The following is a 22,465-nucleotide window of genomic DNA, read 5'->3' as shown; positions in this document are numbered from 1 at the left end:
CTTAAGATACTACACTATCTAATGGAAGCATGTTCGCACCCTGACACAAGTAGCAGGGAACATATTGTTTTAATCCAAAATACGACTTCTATAAACGTCATGTCGTATTCCGTTCCACAGTACAGGATGTCAACGGACGTCCTGTCATATCACATCTCACCAAATACGATGTCTATAGACGTCGTGTCCGCGGATGTGTTAAATTACCAACCGACGTCACGGATCACTCCAAGATTTCTTGTTGTAACTTACTTGAACTTACTAATATTGTTCATTTAATTAACTATTTTTTGTATGTATGTATATTCAATAAAAAGAATGTTAAATTCTGAATGTCCTAAATCTTGTGAATTATTCGTTGAAAAAAAAGAAATACATAGTAAATAAAAAGATATTTTGTACTAATCGTTTTTACATGAATATTTTTTAAGTTTTGGAACGAATCATCTGAATTTCCTTTATTTCTTATGGGGAAATTCGTTTTGATATACAATAACTTTGAATTATAAATGCGTATCCAGAACGAATTTTACTCGCAATCCAATTGGATGATGTCAGCCGCTTTACGATACGGGTTCTTGATGATAAAAAGGTAGCCAGTAAATGTGCGGTTTTTAAATGTAAAAATTTTACACCTGGCATCCTCCGAAGCTTTTAAATAGTGTTACCTACGACAGTGAAAGGAAAGAAACTTTTGAAATTAAAATCTTAGCTAGAAAGGCTTAAAAATAGTACACCCAACTCTCACTTAACAGACGCTTGTTATACAGAAATTCACTACTCGATTTACACATTATTTTTAATACGAAAATTAGACATACATTTCGATATACGGAACTTTGATTTATGGTCAACCCTCCCATGAATGAAATTTTCCGTTAAACAAGAGTTAGGTCTTCCGCCCACTGAGGTACTGAAGTGTGAATAGACTGGTTGGTGATTGAAGTCACAAACTGCTCAGTGATATTTCACTCACGGTGCTGCGTATATTCATAATTTCGATACAGTAAACTCTTGAAGTATAATTATTTAAAAAAATATATTATATAATATTTAATACTTAGGCACCCAGCACTTTCGTGCCCGACCAGGTGCCAAAGTGTTAATATAATTTCGAATGAAGTAACAAGATGGATTTGTTGGATTATTCCATACTTTTTCCATGATATCATTACGGGAATATTCTCTCAATTGTAATTATACAGGCAGAAGGATATGTTTCCATTTCTGACACAAGTTTAATATTTAAAAATTGTTCGCTCATATTTCAATATCATGTTTCGAGTGGTTTTCAGTTTGTAACTGGTAACCCGCCGATACGCACACGTTAATTCAAGTGAGTAATCACAGACTGATTAGAAACTAATCACGCGCATGCTATTAGTTGGTAATTTAAATTTCAGTCATGTCACTTTTGAGTCTTCTTTGGTTAACATCCGTGGGCGGAAGGTTTTAGGTATATACAGAATTCGACATCCATAACGATGGTATGAAATTAGCTGAAAAAGATAATTACCATTTAAACTTCAATGATACGTTTTCTTTTGGACCGAACATCAACTAATCTTTTTACTAAAACTCACAATGTCATCGCACTCCTGAGACTTTAAATAATAAAAGAAAGAAAATTGATAACATTTCGACGCACAAAAAATATAGCATAAGAACACTCTACAGTATCATCGACAAACTATGTATCATAAATTGTCTCTGCTCGATTGGTTCTGTCTATGGCCGTCGTTAATCAAAGACAACGTGTTGACGTTCCACAGCACCTTCAGCGACTGTATGGATTCTCTCACTGAAGATATGATTGGGTTGGTCGGTGGTATTTTGGTCGTATGCAGAGCACCTAAAGTGATGGCTAAAGTCCTCAGGCATTGGAGTCGCCGCAGGAATAAACTTTTGATTGAAATGTCTTTGGCTTGGCGCCATTTTTTCAGGGTGTTTCCGATTAACGTTCCCGTGTAATGGCGTATATTCATGATGCAGTCTCTCATCGCGTTGCTGTCCTGAAATATGAAAAGCAAAATGTTGTATTATATCGTCAAATCATAAATGAATACTACACAAAAATATTGGATTTCATTAACAAATCAGGCAAAAAGAATGAGTTATGAATATAGCGATAGTTTAAAATACACACTATTGCTGCAAATTAATTCATGCACATGTACAGGCGCTATTATACCCCATTTACGCGTATCATTTTGCTGACAGTATGTTTATTGCGGCCAAAATAAGAAAATGCACATGTAAACACGTATTATCGTGCAAGTTGCAAGATTACACGGATAGATCAAAGAAGTTCAGAAGCTTCTGAATTTTCACGCAACATTTGGAACTCGTGAGATATCTGCGCCTGCGCAGTAGAACGATAGTAGCGAACCTGTCGGAAAAAATACGAACTACGCGGCGCAAAGTATTTTGACGTTTACAATTATTCACAACCAGTCAAACAGCACCATTCAATGACAACATCGCGTCTCGCTTTTACACTTAAATAATGAGAGTAGCGAGGCAGTCAGCACTTTTGCGTGTAAACACTGTAAACAGTTATTATCGCGATAGTTTAAAATACACACTATTGGTGTCAGTAAATCCATGCACGTGTACAGGCGCTACTATTCATAGATTTAAATAATAAAAAAAATGCTTTCACTCGTATAAAATAAAGAATAGTAATAAAATCACAGATAAAATACGTAATATATGAAAAATGTGCGGTACCGTTTAAAATTTAAATGATTAAATCATACCCTGGTTTGATTGCACAGCAACAACTGAGCATGTAATTTCAAGGGGGGTTCGAGTCCGGTGAGGACAAATCCTAAGATCCCTTCAACAGTTATCGGATGGTTCTCAGGATACGATCGGCTTTCTTGTTTCCTGAAGAAAGAAAAAACAAAAGTCACTATTTATTTATGTAATAACTTATTAACTGTCAAATGGCGTACTCCAAATCACATTATTGTACGATATCACCCATGTCAAAGTTAAATAATATTAAAACCAAAGGTGTTCAACTAAATAACTGAACATGAGTTCAAGTGGACATTGTTTTATAAATCCTTAAAATAGAACCAGCTCACTCAGCGAAATTTTTAATATACCCTTATTTATATAAACTTTGGGTCTAGCGATAAACACCTGACATGCAAATATAACTAAGGGTGTCCAACTATGAGTTATTGCGAGCTGTCACATTCACAAGTGGTTATCGAATGCGCATGGCTTAAGAATCTAACAATCATCAGTGTCTGTTTGTGTCATTTGCGCTGTCTTGTCTTTTGGACAAGTCACATAGAAATATTAAAGCAAACATTGGATACGCCAGATGGTTGCACCAACTTATGAATGCCACTGATTTTACAGTGACCACAGGCCTTGCGTGTCACACAACTGCCAAGAGGAGTAGGGCCAATCTGTTGAAAAAGCTGTTAGACAATCACGGGTCATGATCCTGTCATGAGATCACGAGGAAAAAGTAATATTTCATTGACCTAAATAATTTTCCATTTGTGGGAAGGGTCTGCATATAAACACCTCCCCCCCATGTACGCTTACATTAGGAATTTTTATTGGTGAATTCGCTAACAAGTGCATATTAATGACATTCATAGCAAATAATGTGCTACCATAATTTTTCTACTTACTGTTCCGTAGGGAAGAAGACGAGAGTAGGATATTTGGAGACAGTATACTGCCATGGAAGGTCGTTTATTGCGGTGTCAATCCTGCCGACCTGAAAAGTATCCCCCAGCCCTCTCAGTGCATGCGAAACACTCATCAGAGCCATCGAGAGCAACCCACCGCACGCGCCTGATCCGCCGCCACATAGTACCAACAGAACAGCCTAGAAATAAGAAGGAATAACATTTAATATTTATTTATATAAACAGTAATTTACACACAGTTACGCGATTCTTGATTTTTTCATTTGGCTACACTTCAGACCCAGTTCCACCAGAAAAGCACATAACAATTGCAAGCTTAGAGAAGGTCGCAGCTCAATTGAAAATGGCTTAAAAAAAAAAGAAAACATAGACTCCAATGGAGAACACGTTTATAGTAGAGGTGGGAAAACTGGTAGATTTTGAAGACTAAGTATACTTACTACCAGTATAAAAAAATACTTAGTATCGAAACATGTTCCAAAATACTTACTAGTATTGGAAATATCGGCTTCAATAGAATCGCTAAAAATACACTGAGCTCGGCTTTTCGAAATGTCCCATTTATTATAAAATTTTAGACACATTTTAAATTTATGAGTTGTTTTTATGTTAGGTTATAATATTCTTGTAAACATAAAATGAATAACAATGATTTTTTTAAATTTCAAACATGTTTTGAGCGGTCATAACAAGCCTGTGCCGTCACCACACCACATTCCTGAGGGAATGTGCTGCTACACAAAATTTATGACCTATTCTTCATACATAAGATTATGTCATTCGAGTGCAGACTAATAAATTTAAATATACTTGTATTCAAGTGCTATCATCACAAGTTTTTTGGAACCATTTTATTGGGCCACACGTACTGAGTATGGGTAGCTTCATCCGAGACTTGAGTACACAAACTGGTGACAGTATTTCCAACTCACCTCTAGTTTATAGCTACAAAGCAAGGAATAAAAAAATTATTAGCTTGCTACAGAGAAATTCTGCATGAAAAAAAGAAGGCATTGTCTCGTCAGACGAATTTATTAGATTTTACGAAGCCAGCGACATCGAAATAACATTTTTACGTAACTCATTTATTTTTTTTAATATTTTTTACAGATTAATAATATGTACAAAGAACTACAATTTTATTAAATATTTTTCTTCTAAACTAGTGTTTTTGTTAGTCTCTGGTTCCAATTGAACACAATTTATATATATTTATATGCAAAGTTGTACCCGGACTTACGCGAATTCGACTTAAGCGATTTTCGACGGACCCACCTATTGTGTAACATCGGGGTATTACTGTACATGCTTATTAATTACCCCCAAAATTTCCATTTTTACCTAACCACCTGGGGTAATTTACCGCGGTTCCCTGACCCCTGGCTTACAGAATACACTGGTTGAAATTAAAATGTCGAATTAAGTAAATATTCTAGAATTGTCTAGATCTGAACATTAAGATATCTAAAGTTAGGTTAGTTTAAAGAAATAGGTAACCTTATGTTTCTGCAAAATGAATTCTTCAAATGTAGCTGTACTCAGTTCAGTGAGGCATACGACTCTGTCATCGGCTCTCTTGGGCTGGCACCAGTGATTGTTGGAGAAGTTAGTTGGACTTTTTGGCGCGTCTCCGGCCGGCTTCGACTCCTCTACTATCTTTCCGGAGCCGTAATAATGCGTGTATCTGGCGCCACTGCCGATCGAGCGAAGATTTCTCGGGAGAAGGTTCATTGTGAAGTTAGCGATGAATTCACGGAGTGATCGTTCACCGAATGGCTTTTGCAGCAGGTACTGAGATTCACGCTAGAAAGTAAAACACATGACAATACATATTTCCAATAGTTTTCATCGAATCCTTTAACTTTTCCGTTTAGATTTTTTTATTTATATCGAAAATATCAGAAATGTTTCCCGTAATATATTTTCGATTTTAATCTGGTTTAAAAGAAAAACAATAAACACAGTATATCTTCGATTTTTTACGACAGCGATTAACCAAAATTTGCTTCTTGAGCTACCTGTTGGCCATACCTGGCCTATACGATGGACCAACCAAGTAAAGGACGCTACGGATCTCCCAATACCTTCAGTTATATGGAAGGCGGAACGTAGGAATCGCTGGAGAGACATAACTAGAACATCATTGATAGGAGTCACAATCATCAACAGTGAGGGATACGAAAACGAAGAAGTTGTTCATATTAAACGTTATACAATATAAAAAACTTAAGAGTGTGATAACCTTGCACTCAACGTGCAATGTGTCAGCCTAATGTGGCTAATTGTTCATAATTTTCAGTTTCAACGATAAAAACGTTTCCTTACCTCGCTATCCAGAATAACGACGGCCGTATTATCCCGCTTATTACTGATGTCGATGCCCAGAGATTCAGCAAAGTGGTGATTGACCAAGCTGTCGATGGCCACGAAAGATAAGGAAGCATTGGTGTTGCAGGCCATCCCCAGAACGCTGGGCTCGTCCCCGTCCATCTGAGGGAAGACCTGCGGGTGGACAGTGTGCGCCAGCTCCACCATCACGCACAACTCTCGCATCCGCCGCTTCTGCAGGTTGGCGGGAGATCGAGGATCTTTCGGAAAATTCAGCATGGACGTTTCATAGCTGGAATATTTTATTCAGAATAGGGAATCATGAAAACAAAATAGATATAGTTCAATAAAGTTACAATGTATGTAGCAGGTATTAAAAAACATTAACCACTTGACTGTTTATCCCGAGTGTGACTCGGGCACGCGTTTACTTCGCACACTGACTAGCACGAGTCTCAGTCGGGCGTTTTTTTTATCAACTTGACAGGAATGTTTATCACGAGCTACATTCGGGAAGATCGTATTTCAACTTGTCACACAGTTTATTATATGTTTTGACTGGTATTTGAGTGATATATGAGCCATATGACATAATAAAAGCTTTATTTACTGCCTGGCAGAGCAGGCCTGATTAGTCAATGACTTCATTGTTCATTCATAGTTATTTTTGTGTTAGGTATGTCGCATGTTATTTTAATTTGAATTTAGTTACTTTTGTTATTTTTGAGCACATTTTAGAAGTAAGTTCGTAAAAAATAAGTATATATTATTTATACTTATTAGCTTCATTTTAGTTACCAACCAATACCATCTACGGCGAGTAAAGAAAGGCCTACTAGACGTGCAAAGTATGCTGCTCACATATGAATGAAAACGACAAACGAATATGGAAGGAGACGAGATTGTGATGTAGGGTTGTGTATTGAATTTTTAAAAATTTACCATACCAAAAAGACTTATTAAAATTATTTCCGTAAAATTTAAAACATTAACCTACATATCTGTTGTGATAAAATGTAGAAAAACATTCAAAAAATTTGACTTTTTTCATAAAATTTTAAATATTGTAAAAAAGTGTTAATTTAATGTGAAAAAAAGTAAAACAAACGTAAAAATAAAATTTTTAATAAATTGTTTAAAAAATGTTTAAAAAAATATCTGACAATTTTTAGACACTCTTTCTCACCAAAATATAACTGGGAAGTGGTTAATACCATTTCCATTTATTCAATATTGAGACATGGCTTTTAAAATTTTCTATGCCTCACGATATTACTGTGGCAGTATCTGACAGGCTAGTGTGAAAATTTTCACGATAAACTCGACAAACATGTTGATTTGGTAAGTTTTCACAAATATTTTATTCCAAAACTGGCTGGCTTACAAGTGTCCACCTAGTAAAAATTGGATGGCAGTGATACGGTTAAAAATATCTTTTTATGCAAATGTGGAAGTTCGCAGGTTACTTGACCTTTATAAAATGGGGTTCCAACTAGCAACTAAACGACTAGAAAGTTAGAAATAACAAACAAATCATATAAAATTAAAGCACCTTTTAGGAACATCGACAATATTCAGCATATCCATGAGCTTCATCTCGAATTCTTCCTCCTGGGCTTGCAGGTCGGAAACCAAACTACCAGACTGGCACGCCCCCTCTTCAGACTTGGAGCAACAACCGTCCAATCCTAAAGCGTCAGCCGAACTCATCACCATCTCCTGTCCCGCTGAATTCTCATCTCCCCACAAGAAATGATGAAGGCCTTTACTCTTCGTGTCCTTCTTGCATAGGGTTTTATTAAACCAGTGGCTCTTTCCTTTGGATCGTACTGTTTCCGTTTGGGCCATGGATTTTAAGACGAGTTTCTGTGCGGTCGTTTGGGCTTGTTCCTCCAAGCACATCAGAGTTTTGTTGCGTTCGTATTCCTTGTATTTGTGTCTCTGGTCTGAGCTGTATTTTGTGATCTCCAGCACCCAAGGATTGTCGCAGTTGTTGTACTCCAATGCAGTCTCCCGGAGCTTGGAAATAAACAATTTAACAATTCTGTAAGTATGTATGTATATCCAAGCCATTGAACTAGTATAATAGAGAGGGTAAAAGAGACACTCATTGTATAGCTTTTTCTAATTATGACGCGATTTCAATTTATGGTCCAATTTTTTTCAATATATATACACCTAATCAAAAAAGATAGGTACTTCACTACATTGGGGAATAAATATTGTGTCCCTTATAAATGTAGGTAAGTTTTGCATAAAAAAATTTGAGAAAATTATCAATTTGGACAGGAGACAACAACTACAATGGTTAACTTCAAAGAGTTTGTCAAAACCACTTTCTCATTTTAAACAAGGAATGAACATCCTATTTGAAATTGATCCCAATAAACACACAAGAAAGACGCGACTGAAACTAAAATTCCAACCAGTATCTAGCTAATGTATTTCAATGGCGGCTCGCAGACGGCAAGACTGGAATATCTCAGTTTCAAAAGAAACCAAAGAGACGCGAGATGCTAGTCTCCCAGTCTCTCAGTTTCCAGTCACCCATAAAACAGGGGTGCCAATATCAGTAGATTCGATGAAAAATCATATTTTTTTACCAAAATTTTCTATTAATTTGTATCATGGATCTCTTTTCGCTTTTTTTATTCTGTTGATCGATAACTGCAAAACTTAAACATAACTGTTTCGATCTCCTCTTCACAATCTGAAGGACTACTCAAGTTGGCACTTTCCATAATTGAATTTATGGAGATGGTGATCACTCAAAATATTCTGCGGAATAACGAGAGTATAGACTAAATCTGTCCGCACGACAGCACGTAATGTGATGGTAATGTGTTCGCGCCATAAGAAGCAAAAATAGACCTGTTAACCCTTTACTGCATGATTTTTTTTTTTTGAAAAATTTTATTTTTTCTTGGTGTCAAAATGCCTTGTGAATGAAGGAAAAATAATAAAAAAAATATTTTTCGAAAATTTCATTAAATTTTGTATGTTACTGCGTGGTGTGGTTACACCTTATTTGATGTGTAGATATTTTTATTTAACCAATTTCAATCTTCTGTATATTTTTTTTTATTTATTTACAAATGCGGATTTTCGCGTACATACGAATTCGTCAACTGTCAAAGCAGAAATGCAGAGATTATAATGCAGAAATGCTTTATTTCTTGAAATGTCCAAACAAAATCGGTAAAGTAGGATGTTTATGGTAAAACAGTTTTCTAGGCATCGAAAAAGGATATTATTTGATAATTTACACAGATGGCATTGGCTATATTGATATAGTTTGAAATGTCGCAAATTTGCGACACTATGCAGTAAAGGGTTAAGCAATACTTTATAATCACTGCCTGTGGTACTTAATCAGAACTAAGAAAATGAATGACAAATTACTACGTAAAATGTTACCAGATCATAATTGGGAGTCTCTTCATTGTAGTGATTTCTCGGAGTGAACAGTATGAGAACGGGCCCCCTGGAAAATAGATGCTGCATGCTGTAGGCCTTCTGCCATGGCGGTGTTATCCATGAAGCCCTCTTCGTGACATGGGCCCAGATCCAACTGAGGATATTTTCTTCGGAGAAAGTTGAATCACCCGGGTATTCCTAGAAACAGATTTGTAATAATCCTATTATTATTTAAGATGAGTCATATGAAATAATAGTGGACCTATAGCCCGGGGACCCCAGAGCCTGAAAGATAAATTGAGTCGCTTAGTCGCCAAACCCACTATCATTTCCCTCCATTTTGAATGTGAATAGCAAACTGTCACTTTTATTTTTCGTCTGGATTTTAGGATTTGGAGGTGAACAAATAACGCACCGGAATTGTTTTGAAAACGGCAAGGTATATTTAAGTCAATATTATATAATAATTACATTTTTAATAATTTAATTTTACGGAGGACGAAATTGGCGTGTTCGCGATTTAGCTGTTTGTAGCGTTCTGCCCGTCATCTTGTGTTTTTTTTCGACGAAAGCCGTCGTCGAAAAAAAGCGACGTTGCAAATCTTCAACGGTTATAATTTTACGGCATCGCCGGCTCGGCTCTGTTATTATTATTTATTTTCGTAATCAGCGCTTTACTATTTGTTGGGTTTGATACCCATATACATACTCCAGATACAAAGAGACATCCCCAAATGGGGTCCATACGGGGGTGCCACACCACTCTGTGTGATTTTTCAATAAAATTAATTTTGAATATACGTATGTGCTATATCGATAGGTCTACCAGCCTATCAGGGTTATCAGGGTGCAAGTTTTAAATTCCGCAGTGTTTCGTCAAAAAACCAAAATAAATATTGACTTGAATCGCCAAATCCGCTCTTGGATAAATAACAGGTTAGTAAAAAGAGGACAAAAAGAGGAATGAGTGAATAAGGAAGCAGACAAGGGTTTGCGATGTGATAGAGTTCATTAAACGCCTCAAATGGAGATAGGCTGGACACATTGCTAGAAGAGACAATCGTTGGACGAATTTAGTCATCCAGTGGTAACCAAGAGGTACAAAACGTTCGCAAGGTAGACCTAGAGGCCGCTGGATCGATAAAATGATAAGTTCTGCAGAAGTACGTGACAACGCAACGCACAGGAATGAGAGAAGTGGAAGCAGCTTGAAAAGGCCTTCATCCAGCAGTGGATAGATTCAGGCTGATGATGATGATGAAATCCACTCTTCATAGCCGACCAATCAGACGTCGCGATTCAAACCATGATTTTTATCATATTGGCTACTTAATCTGCAAACCGGTCAACTCCATTTGGGCACATTGTTCAGGAAGGAGAAAAAACTCGAGCGGAATTTAACAATATGTAATTTCAAAAATACACTTTTTTTATACAAATAAGCTGCACTATGAATTAATACACTATTTTAGCTTCCCTTTTATATATAAAGAAAATTTATATAAAGAACAGAGTTGTTCCATTTACGATATTGGAAATTTTGCACCTGCAGTTGAGTGTTTTGTGTGAAGAACGATAACGCATTTATTTATAGGTTTAAGAGTTTGAAATTTTGTGTGAGCATAGAAAACATGCTAAATAACAAAATGTCATTTTTGGTCAAAAGTGCAGTTGGCTGGTTTGCAGATTAAGCAGTTTAATAGGGTGTTCATCCAAAATTTTCGAATGCGATTTTACGCCAGATATATAATACGCCCGTATAATTGCGTTCATCTAAATTTAGTACATAAGCATCTCGCCGAACCCGAACACCTAATGCCCCTCTACCATAAGTTTAGCGAACCGATTGCTAAATTCGGCAGAGTCCATTTTTGACAGATCGCAACTGACAGCCCGCGTTTCTTGATAATTTTCATAGGTACTTGTTTTCTTCCGTATTTCATTATGATTCAGTGTATTATTTTGATTATTGTCTAATGGTACTATCTATTTTACAATTGATTCTATAATTGGTGCTTCATTTTATTCAATCATGAATGCTTTATTTATAGGTACTAAACTTTGCTTTCGTAGATAAAGCTAATCTACAATGCCGCAAATTTCGTAAAAGCGGCGACGCTTTCAAATTTAAGAGTCTCGTTAGTAAACACACATCAGACGCAGATTCATGAAATCAAATAAATACAAGTAATATAATATTTTGAACAACTCAATTCACATGATTATGCTGGAATCGATTTATGCATAATAATTATATGGTAGGTAGGTATACTATCACGATAACCATTTACTTTCATTTGTTTATATTGTATTGATTATTTATTCAATAACGTTTATTCGGCATTCGGATTATCCGGCTATAATATAGTATTAATCGAAAAATAAAAGAAATAATATGAAAGTAAATGTAATAATGAGTTCAAAATATATGGACCACTAGGGATATCTAGCGGCAAAATGTGAAAAATTGTCATTTATTTGACAGTTAAGTGCCCATAGACATCAAAAACTGACCATAGAGAAAAAATATTTTTCTGTTTTAATATAAGGAATACTTGTATCAAATAGACGCGCATGTACAAACACCGTTATTTGAATGGAGCATAATGGAACACGGCGGCACCCGTATATACAAATCCGCAGATAAGTGGGTGAACACTCGACAAGTTTTATTACGGCAATAAACGGTTTCGGCGTAAGGTGAGACCGTCATAAACCATTCGGTTCGGCTTATTTCCATGGATACCTTGTAAATCGCTATACAAACGTCACCACTACTAGCATCAACATCATCGTAAATGCACAAAACAGTTTTTTGTGATTTACTCAAAACTCAATAAAACCTCCAGAGTGGGTTTAGCGACTAAGCGACTCAATTAATTGCCGAGGTGAAAAATCTTTGCTCACAGATTGCTACAAATTAAAACACCGAAACTATCATTCAATATCAATCATGCTGACTTCCACTTAAACACATTAAATGTCAATGTGGTTTGAAGAATATCCTACGTACTAAATAAATTACAAATAAACAATGTTAAGGTATAATCTATAATCGTATACGGAAAACATCAAATCGTGGTACCAAAATGTCAGGCTTTAAGTAGAATTAGAATTTAATATCAAATTCCATTAAGAACCCTCGGTCGATAGTATTAATTTTTTATGTTATGGCACTCACCGACGATATGTCTAAAACATCTTTGTTAGGCAAAATGTAAGTTTACCAAAGTTTCATTCCACAGCATGAGCCTGACATTAGGCACGAGATCCACTCCCATATCCTCGGCAAGCTGTTCCGAAGTGACAATCGCAAAGCAGACATCCGCGAACGGATCGTGTTCCAAGGATTTGAGAGCCGCAGAGTATACGGCATTGTATGACGCAGGACCATCAGACATCGGTGTGTATCCAACCACGACAGCCTAGAAGATGATAAATGAATTCTATGGTGATGCCATATTTGGTTACAAATAAATTGTACATATTACATTTCGCCGTGGCACAGTGCACCGTGAGCTGTCTTGCCGGAAAGAGATGGCCATATAGCATTGAGAGATCTAATTTTTTTGGATTCAATAAGAATATTAATTTGATATTGATTAATATCAAATATCCGATAGATAATAACGATGTTATTATAATCAGATATTTGATAGGTACCTACACGAATAGATACTTACAAGCACCTACCAGAATTTTATATAAATATATAATTTTCTTATTTATTTGTATTTTTTATTTATTATATTATATTATTTTCTTCTGTCTTTCCCTTGTATTACGGTGGTTTTTATTAGATATTTTGAAGTGTTTTATGAATTTGATCTCAATACTACATGGCCATCTAGTTCTGATACAACAGCTCACAATATACTGTGATACGACCAACTGCATATGTACAAATTTCCAGGCACGGCCGTATTTACCCAGATAATTCGAATCACAAATTTGAATTCGTGTTTGATTTATTGATTGACGTGAAATGATTTAAATTGCAGTTGCTATTTTATTCCTGTCATTATATACTAGGGATTAAAATCACAGTAAGAATTTTAATTCTTGAATTATAGAATTAGTATTTTTTTCAATCACAAAATATTAGAATTAAACAAAAACTAATTAAATTTTGCCTAAAAATGTCTAAAAAGCCACATAATATAAATGTAACACAAAACATGCAGGTAGAACTCCATTATAATGGTTTTGAAACAAAGTTATTTTTGTTAATTCTACTTTATCTGAGTCGTTTATGAAGACAGCTGTTCCGAAACCATTGATAGCCCGAAACAGCTGTCAACATAATTAAATGACAAAAATAAAGATAAAATGATTTAATATGTAAGAGTTTTATAGGTTGATATATTTTGCGAATTCTATAATCCAAATAAATTTATAAGTAAAAATTCTTTAAATTACACCTGTTCAAACATCATAAATACCATATTATAGCAGTAGCGAAGGGTGAAGGTAGGCTGTTAAGATCCGCCATAAATAGTGCACATTAAACCTCGTTAGTCACACGTATTTGTTTTTATTGGACTAAGACTACAATTTATAGATTGGTGTTAGTTAGTTTTTAAAAATCGATTAAACCCTGCCTAAACTAAACCATAATAGTTTTGGTATACTTTGGGCGATACGACAAAATTGTGCACACTTTTTCATTCATACTTATTTGCTTTCGTTCGATTAAGAATACATTATTACATATATTGTTGGTTCATTTTTTAAATTCATCAAGCTCTGCCTAAACCAAACTATAATAGATAAAAAATATTATTCTATCTATAAAGTATCCAAAAAGATGTATGATTTAATTGCATAGTTGTAGATATTTTATAGATAGGCAAGTAAGTAAAGTAAAGATAAGTATTTTTTGACTATTATCTATAATGGCTTGGTTTCGCAGGGTTTAATTGAATTTTAAAAACTAACCAACACCATCTGTATATTGTAGTCTTATTTCAATGAAAACAAATACGTATGAATGACAAAATTTAGTTTGCACTATTTTTGGCAGATCTTAACAGCCTACCTCCACCCTTCGCCACTGTATTATAGTAGTTAATACCGAACTCCAACGAATTCAGCATTCTCAATTCCGGGATTTTAGCAATCCCGGGATTCCAACATGCTCAATACCACTATATTCAATCAAGAAATCAAGCGGCACTAGCAATCGTCTACTGGATAATAAAATGATATATGAAAATATTAGAAACTTACATCACAAACGGTAATCAGTTTAACTAAATTCTCAGAACTAGTCAGTCTTTTCAGCGGTTTAATAAATTGTCGTAAAAACTTGACCATACTGGCAGAATCTTTGGGACCTGTAACAAAACAAACCATAGATAAATGAAAGCTGTGTAATTTGATTTACTTTTCTCTCCATATCTGTTATGGGGCAATATAGTGGCATAACAAACATTAGGTGCCTTTCAAATGTATTATTCTGATTGAATCTTTAGTGCTCGGCCGTAGTCATTTGGCGGGCGCGGCGCGGCGGCGTCTTGCAAAACTCAAACGTATAACCGTGTGTATTATGCCCCAAAAAAGACACTGTCTACGAACATTTTACAGACGGTTATACGTTTGAGTTTCGCAAGACGCCGCCGCGCCGCTCCCGCGCGACCACTACGTTCTTGCACTTATGGTCAAGTCTTGGTAAGAAGTCTCTTCTATCTCTCACTTTAAACTTTTTAAGAGCTGATAATTTTTTCCTAATCGAAACCAAGTTGCAATGGCCAACTGGTCTAACTGAGGGTACAACTCTTCAACAAACAACAGACGGGGACACCCCCAGAAGGTTTTATTGCCATCTTGCAATTTGCCATATAAACAAGCGGGAGATTCTGTTAGGTCAAGCTTATGGAGACAAAACCACCGTGTTTGGTTAAGAACTAAGAACCTATTGGTCTAAAATGTGGATTTGTTTATCTACAGGAGCCACTTTACATAGCTAATTTGGCTAATGGCAACATTATTGATATATAGAGTTGACAATAATCTTAAAATACAAATACATAGTGAGTGTTTCCACAAGATATAAGCCTTTGTTTATCACTAGCTGAAGTACCCGTATTTGCACGACGTCGCTATACATTTATCTTATTTAACATAACAATCATATTATGTAATTACATTCTTCAATATTAAAATATCTGTAGCTAGGCATACAACATGTAAAAATAAAAATAATTTTGACAGCAAAGTCGAAGTCAAACAAAAGAAATAAAAATCGAATCCAAAATATGCAAACTTTAAAGATTCGAATACATTATTATCATGTCACGTGCTGTCACATGCTGGCACGGTGACAAATTAAGTCTACGGCTTCGTCATTTTGCAGAATATTTTGAATGATCACTATCTCTATAAATTCAATGAATACCAACTCAACTCTAATTTTGGATTTGGTTTTTATTTGTATTAAAAATTCATTTTCTACCATAATTATGTATAAAAGTTTATGGTGCTTGTATGATAGCCCGGCGCCACGCTCCGAAACTAATTGTTTTGCCGCACCGCACGGCCATAGCCATAAATTTTGAAAATAATAATATATTATAAATTAAGAGAATTATGTCGAGGTCCGTCACAACAACTGAAGTGGAGAGTAAGATCATGTTAACCCGCGTATTTGAACATTGAAAAAAACTTTTTTCGGTTCGGTTCCGGTTTTCGTTCTGACGAAAATAACAGTTTTTCCGGTTTTCGGTTCAGTTCCGGTTGAAGTCCTAGTTAATTTCTAATTATATCTATTGATGTAACCAATGGAGAAGACATTAGTAGTATGTACCTGTATATATAACACTTTTCAAGTGCGTAGTGTAAGCCATTATGATTGGCCAGACGGATATCTTGTTGTGATGCTGCCGACACTCACCAGATGGATTCCAGCAGTTTACAGCGGCAAAATGAACCTGAAAATAATTATCATTTAAATTCCATCTCATTTATAAAAGCATGGGACATTTTTTACTTCGCTTTATTGGATCTAATGACATTGCACACATTTAACAGAAATTAATAATTTATTGCTTGAAACAGTTTTCACCGTTATTTTTATTGGTATTTGTGATGTATTTAGCCTTTCTTTTCTTTCTCACCCCACTTACTCCAGGATAATTCTCAATATTGAAAGGAAAGAGAGGACAGAACACACCGTTACAATATAAATATCACTGACACAGAGGGGTCTACATGCGATCTACAATTTGATAATTTTACTTTGATTTTTTAAATTTTTTTATGTTTTTGTTGTTTGCTTTATTACGTGTTATCTTAAAATATTATTTTTAAATTAAGAAAATGCTTGTCTTTCAAAATATACACATAAAACAATGAAATGATTGTATTTATTTTGGTTGCAGTGTTTTTCATCTCTCCTGAACATTTTTGTTTTTGCATAATATAGACCCTTTTTATAGGGACGCCTTCAATTATTAAATTATAATCATATGAAAGTATCGTTCATTTGTGTCGGCCACATATCGAGGGTATACTGACAGAACGCATTAACTCAGTTTTTGCTGTTTTTCTGTTTTAAATGCTAAAATGTATACAATTTTACGCTCTACGTCCTGGTAAAATGCACAAAGACATAGGATATAATGGTGAGAAAATAGAAACATTATTAAATCACATTGTTATTTTTTTATTCTGATAGAAAGCATGATAATGACCTAATGCGTTCTGCGTATACAAAATACAGGACTTGTAACATGTCGTATATTGTGTTTGCCATAAAGGTTAGTCTTTATAATCTAGAAAAAATGTTTTTAAATCATAAAAAAATCTACGTGGGAGTATGCTTTGAAAAAAAAAATAAAGTCCTTTTTGCGATTATCTCAGAACTTGTTTTAATGACTTAATGCTTTCTGTCAGTATACCCTCGATATTATGTATATAAACAACAAATCTTTATCCAGACGATTATTATTTCATCCGCTATAATAATCGCTATATTACTGCCATTTACCCAAACAGGATCGACACCTCTTACGTAAAAGGTCGGAACTGTGTTTTTGGTTATTTTGACTTAATTGCCTTTATTAAATAATTTTAAAGATAATAAAACGATGATATCGAAAAAAACAAAAATTCAATCAATATTTTATAGGCGTAACTAAAAAATTAACATAACATGTTGTGTTATCATTAAAATTTATTCAAATCGTATTACTAAAAAGATATCATTTTGCAGTTCCGACCCTATACGTAGGACGTGTTGAGATAGAAACTTATTATTATCTATTCGAGATAGAGGGCATGGGTGGAAGAACAACTTAACTTCAAAAAACATTCATTGAACATATTATCCGAACATGATTTTTGCAGTTAAGTTGTTCTTCCACCCATGCCCTAAATTAATAATTACCCATACCTAAGTATATACAAAATTATTATATGTAACTATTTCATAAATGCTGTACGTACATGTAAAATATTTATGTATAAGATAAGAAGCAGAAAATTTACTTTTTAACGAGTATGACAAATTTAATGGCATAATTACCACATTTCTATGCAAAATATTATTTTTCCATTCTTATCATATTAAGTGCATGTTTCAATTGCACAAACGTTACATACTGCACTCATGCAAATTAGAGTAAATATTATATTTCAAACCAACCGTATACCTATATAATATATCTAACAGGAGTATACTTATTATACATGACATTCGTCATTTATTTTGAATATTTCTCAAATGCACACGTTTATTTTTTAACATTGAAAATGTCTGTGTGGGTGGTCGAAATCAGTTCTGATCATTATTCAGTTTTTGTGGATAGTCTCTAGACTCCATCTCCTACCGACATCACACTTTGTCACAAAACCTTTTTCCCCCCTGTCTATATTAGGCATGTCACATTTTTAATACAAACCCCTAAAATGCAATTACGTTTCGCTAATACAGGGTTAACCGGAGGAAATGATTCAAGAGGATGGCGGCAAAGGTTTCATTTTCATAATGGAGAGAACGAAATGAAAAGCTTCCGTACAAAGGTGGACGGACAACAACAACAACAAGACGAAGAACAGGGCCCCTATTTGCTAAAAATAAATTCATTAAAAATTATTTTATATTTTATCATTTTTTTAATAACATGACATTTTCTACAACCCCCCCTAACCCCCCCATCGCAAATCATTGCATTATATCAGACCCCCTCCCTTAAGTAAGACGCATTGTTATAAATGGACAACCCTTACAGTGGCTTCCTACAAAGAATAAAGAACTACTGTGAACCCAATATTAGTACACACACTTCCACTAAAACTTAAAAATTAAATGGCAAATCTTAGTATTTCATAAAAACTGTAAACATCCACTGTATGACAAAATAATCTCTTTGCTGCCGGAAAACTGGTTAAAATCAAGAAAACCTTTCTGGATGACAGGCGAGGAGCTGGTTCATGGGTACAATAGTAGTCTAGCATCATAAATGATAGGTGTGTGTTGTGCGAAACTCCCATCCAGTAATCAATCAAATGTTAGAGCTACCAAGTGCCACTGGCTTTATTGTGTGTAAAAACAAAATCGTACTCGAACTTGGATAACTCTAGAAATTAATATTGTAAGAAAATTTTTTTAAAAACACGATCATACCTGTCTAAACATAGTCTGGGCAACTTTATTGAACTCATGGCGGACATGCTGACTTTCTGCGTCCCACGGAGCGTAGTACATCACAAAGGAAATTTCCGAGAGAGATATGTATGAGAGAGCTGCCGATAATTGTCCCTTGTACCAATCCATGACAAGGGAATTTTTGTCAAAGAATGGCACAGGGGTGGGTGTCCGGGAAATTTTAGGAGGTCTGGAAATAAAAATTATTCGTTTACATCTTCTATGAAACAGGATAGGACCTAAATATGACCCAAACTGTTTTACTCTGTATTTATACACAAATAATATTAAATAAAACATTATGTGATACCCCATTTATACGTGCATGGAGTTACTGCTGACCATGGCCCCCACAAAGGGGGGGCTGACAGGGCTCTAGCCTGGGGGCCCGGGTTCAGGAGGGGCCCGGCGTGGCCAGTTAAGTGAGATAAGTAAAAGAGAATAGTAAAAAAAGTTAGGCGCTATTATATATAAAGATCATTTACATGATGTGCGATGCAATTTGATGTGATATGAAGATTGATATAGTTAAATGATAATTCATGTGTAGAATTTCATTTTATAATTATTTTTAGTGCGTTTCTGACTATAAAAATGGTTATTAATCCAATATGTCGGAGTCACATGTTACTTGATGCTGAGTGCCGACAACTCAATAAATCAACCGGATTTATTTTAAAATACAAAAATGGCTAAGAATACACGAAACACCTTTTATTTAACCTCAAAGAACTCTGGAGTTTAGCGGAAAACCATTTGGGGAACACTAATATAAAAAAATCACACTGCCCTTCACCTTAGTGACAGGTAGGGGGGTCCACCAAACATCCTGGTCTGGGGACCCGCTTCCGGATGTGGGGGCCATGCTGCTGACAGTATGTATTATCGCGGTCATAACAAAAAAAATGCATGTGTAAACACGTATTATTATGCAAATTGCAAGATTGCATGCATGAATCAAAAAAGTTCAGAAGCTTCTGAATTTTCACGTGACAATTGGACCATGCAATATATGCACCTGCCCAATAGAACGATAGTAACGAACCTGCTGATAAAAAAACAAACTACACCACATTTTGAGGTCAACCGAGTTTCACGACCTGTCAAATAGTACTTACCATGAAATGACAACATCGCGTCTCGCTTACTCTTGAAGAATGAGAGACAGTCAGCACTTTTACATGTAAACAGTTATTATTGAGATAGTTTAAAATGCACACTATTGGTGCAAATAAATCCATGCACGTGTACAGGCGCTGATATGTTTTATTTCAATTAATTAAAAATATAGTTTACTACCTGCGTGTTACAAAACATTGTATGTAGTAATTTAACATTTAAAAAAAACGGACTATGTTTTTTTGTATTAGAACCATTCACTTAAAAATACTGAGTTATTATTATAGAAATAAATATTAGAAATATTGAACTATACGTTTTAGGTTGTCCCGCATTTTGCTCCTATGATGACACAGATGACCGCATGACCTTTTACAACTTTCTTTTTAGACCAACCCAACCTAACCTAAACTAACTTAATCTACCCCAACCTAACCTAACCTAACCTAACCTAACCTAATCTTAGTGTGTGATAATGATGCATCGAAATGTATGAAAATATCAAAGTTTAAATTAACAATGGTTCTTGTCGGTTTTCAGGAAGCCAGCGGCAAACAAATGTTGAAAATAGCCGATATACTGGATTATTCGTTAGGTTAGGTTTCCATTCTTGAATTCATGAATTTTGCCAATATCGGCTATGAAAATTACCGTGGTTCACGCCTGGCTTCCTGTATACTGACTTGTACCTTAATAATTGTTGGATCGAAAACCATCTGCGCCGACAGAAAAAGGGGTACAAGTCGGTTATGTAGAAGCCAGCGGCAAACACATTTTGAAAATAGCCGATATACTGGATTATTTATTAGGTTGGGTTAGGTTAAGTTAGGTTTTCATTCTTGATTTCATGAATTTTGCCAAAATCGGCGATGACGATTAGCGCGGTTCCCGCCCGGCTTCCCCATAACCGACATGTATAGAAAAAGGCATTTTAAATAATTGTCTACATGGGACAAACTGTTTCCGCCAAAAAAATGATAAATGGTTATGCGGTCATCTGCGGCACTATAATCCGATTTTTTTATTTCACATGGCAAAAATCCTGATTTATCCTGACAATTATTTGGCAACGTTGACTGTGGTATATAATAAAAATCGGTGTGTGTACTTATGTACGGGCGTTTGAAGTTATACTTCTTTGACGTAACAAAACTTTTGATAACCTAGATTCTTCGACTAGCTCTTAATTATCTTGTTAAATTACACTTATATTACTAAATTATATAATTATTTATCATTGTTTTTATTTTTAAAGTAACAACTGCCACTATGACGTTTAATAGTTTGTTTACGTAAGGAATTGCAAATGGCCGACAATAATAAATTCGCTGCCTAGGCAACGGAACAATTCTAAAGTATAATATTATACTGTATAATCTTCACAATTGCAGTACCATACCATGGCGTAAAGGTAGTGCGCTCGGCTGATAACCAAACAATCGTGTGTTTTTTTGTGTGAAAAAATAAATTATGTGTTACATGTCACACGCCAAAAATACACTCTGATCTGATTTCCCAAACGCGCCTAAAGAAGTATAACTTCAAAAATTGTCTACCTTACAGTCAGTCTCTACTTTGCACAATACTCAAGTTCTAGTTATGGGAAAAAATTATTGCCATAAGCACACATGATTTAAAATAACAATGATTATAGATAAATATTATGAATATTTGTTTTGATTTGGTACTTACGAGTTTTGCAAGGCATCGTAAGTAGTCAGTGCTAAAGCAAGGAAAAATAAAATTTCCCGTAAAACCATATTCAAATTTATCTCGCTAGGAGCAGTTTCGGGGAGATTCGGTGGCTGAATTGATTCGGTTTCTGGCAGACTGTTCTTGGCATCGCTGTCGACCAAATTAGTTTCATTTAATTGGCCTTTATCAATAGATCTCGAACATAAAATGTTGGTACCGGACGTGGTTTGAACCATTACACGTCACATATTAGTATGACGACCACATTTTGATTCAGACCTTTCTACTTATTCATCCAATAATCGTAAAACTGAAAGACTTCGGTATTATTATAATCCAATTATGCAAAATAACGGTGTAACATTTAATTATGTCGGAGGACGTATTATTTTTGACACATGTCAAACCTGAAACTGTCACAGACAAGATACAAGGCAAGGACGTTTTCGGATAGTGACCTTCTAAACGAAAAAAATGATACTTGATTCATACAGTATTTTTTTAGATAGGTAGTTTAAAATTATGATAATTATTTTTTTTTAATTATGTTCATGCCAATGAATATTTTTCTGTTTTTTATTAA

The 22,465-nt window shown here is 35.0% G+C and overlaps 1 protein-coding gene across 1 annotated transcript; it reads right to left on the bottom strand.

Moving 5' to 3' along the window:
* Positions 1-1,427: 1,427 nt before the first annotated feature.
* On the bottom strand, positions 1,428-22,313 carry LOC147070341 (thioredoxin domain-containing protein 11). The gene is made up of 12 exons (XM_085949334.1): positions 21,880-22,313; positions 19,048-19,258; positions 16,228-16,351; positions 14,652-14,758; positions 12,650-12,847; positions 9,423-9,620; positions 7,558-8,024; positions 6,003-6,297; positions 5,175-5,480; positions 3,657-3,856; positions 2,760-2,889; positions 1,428-2,012 (listed from the first exon to the last, which is right to left on the bottom strand). Exons 1-12 carry the CDS (start codon positions 22,116-22,118, stop codon positions 1,698-1,700), a joined length of 2,790 nt encoding a protein of 929 aa, XP_085805460.1. The 5' UTR covers positions 22,119-22,313; the 3' UTR covers positions 1,428-1,697.
* Between the last annotated feature and the right edge of the window lie 152 nt (positions 22,314-22,465).

The sequence above is a fragment of the Rhyacophila brunnea genome, unplaced genomic scaffold (assembly GCF_057557595.1).
Source record: "Rhyacophila brunnea isolate RB1 unplaced genomic scaffold, BYU_Rbru_1.0 scaffold_22, whole genome shotgun sequence".
NCBI classification, from domain to species: domain Eukaryota; kingdom Metazoa; phylum Arthropoda; class Insecta; order Trichoptera; family Rhyacophilidae; genus Rhyacophila; species Rhyacophila brunnea.
The sequence above is the reverse complement of the archived record's forward strand: the minus strand, read 5'-3'. Positions and strand labels throughout refer to the sequence as shown.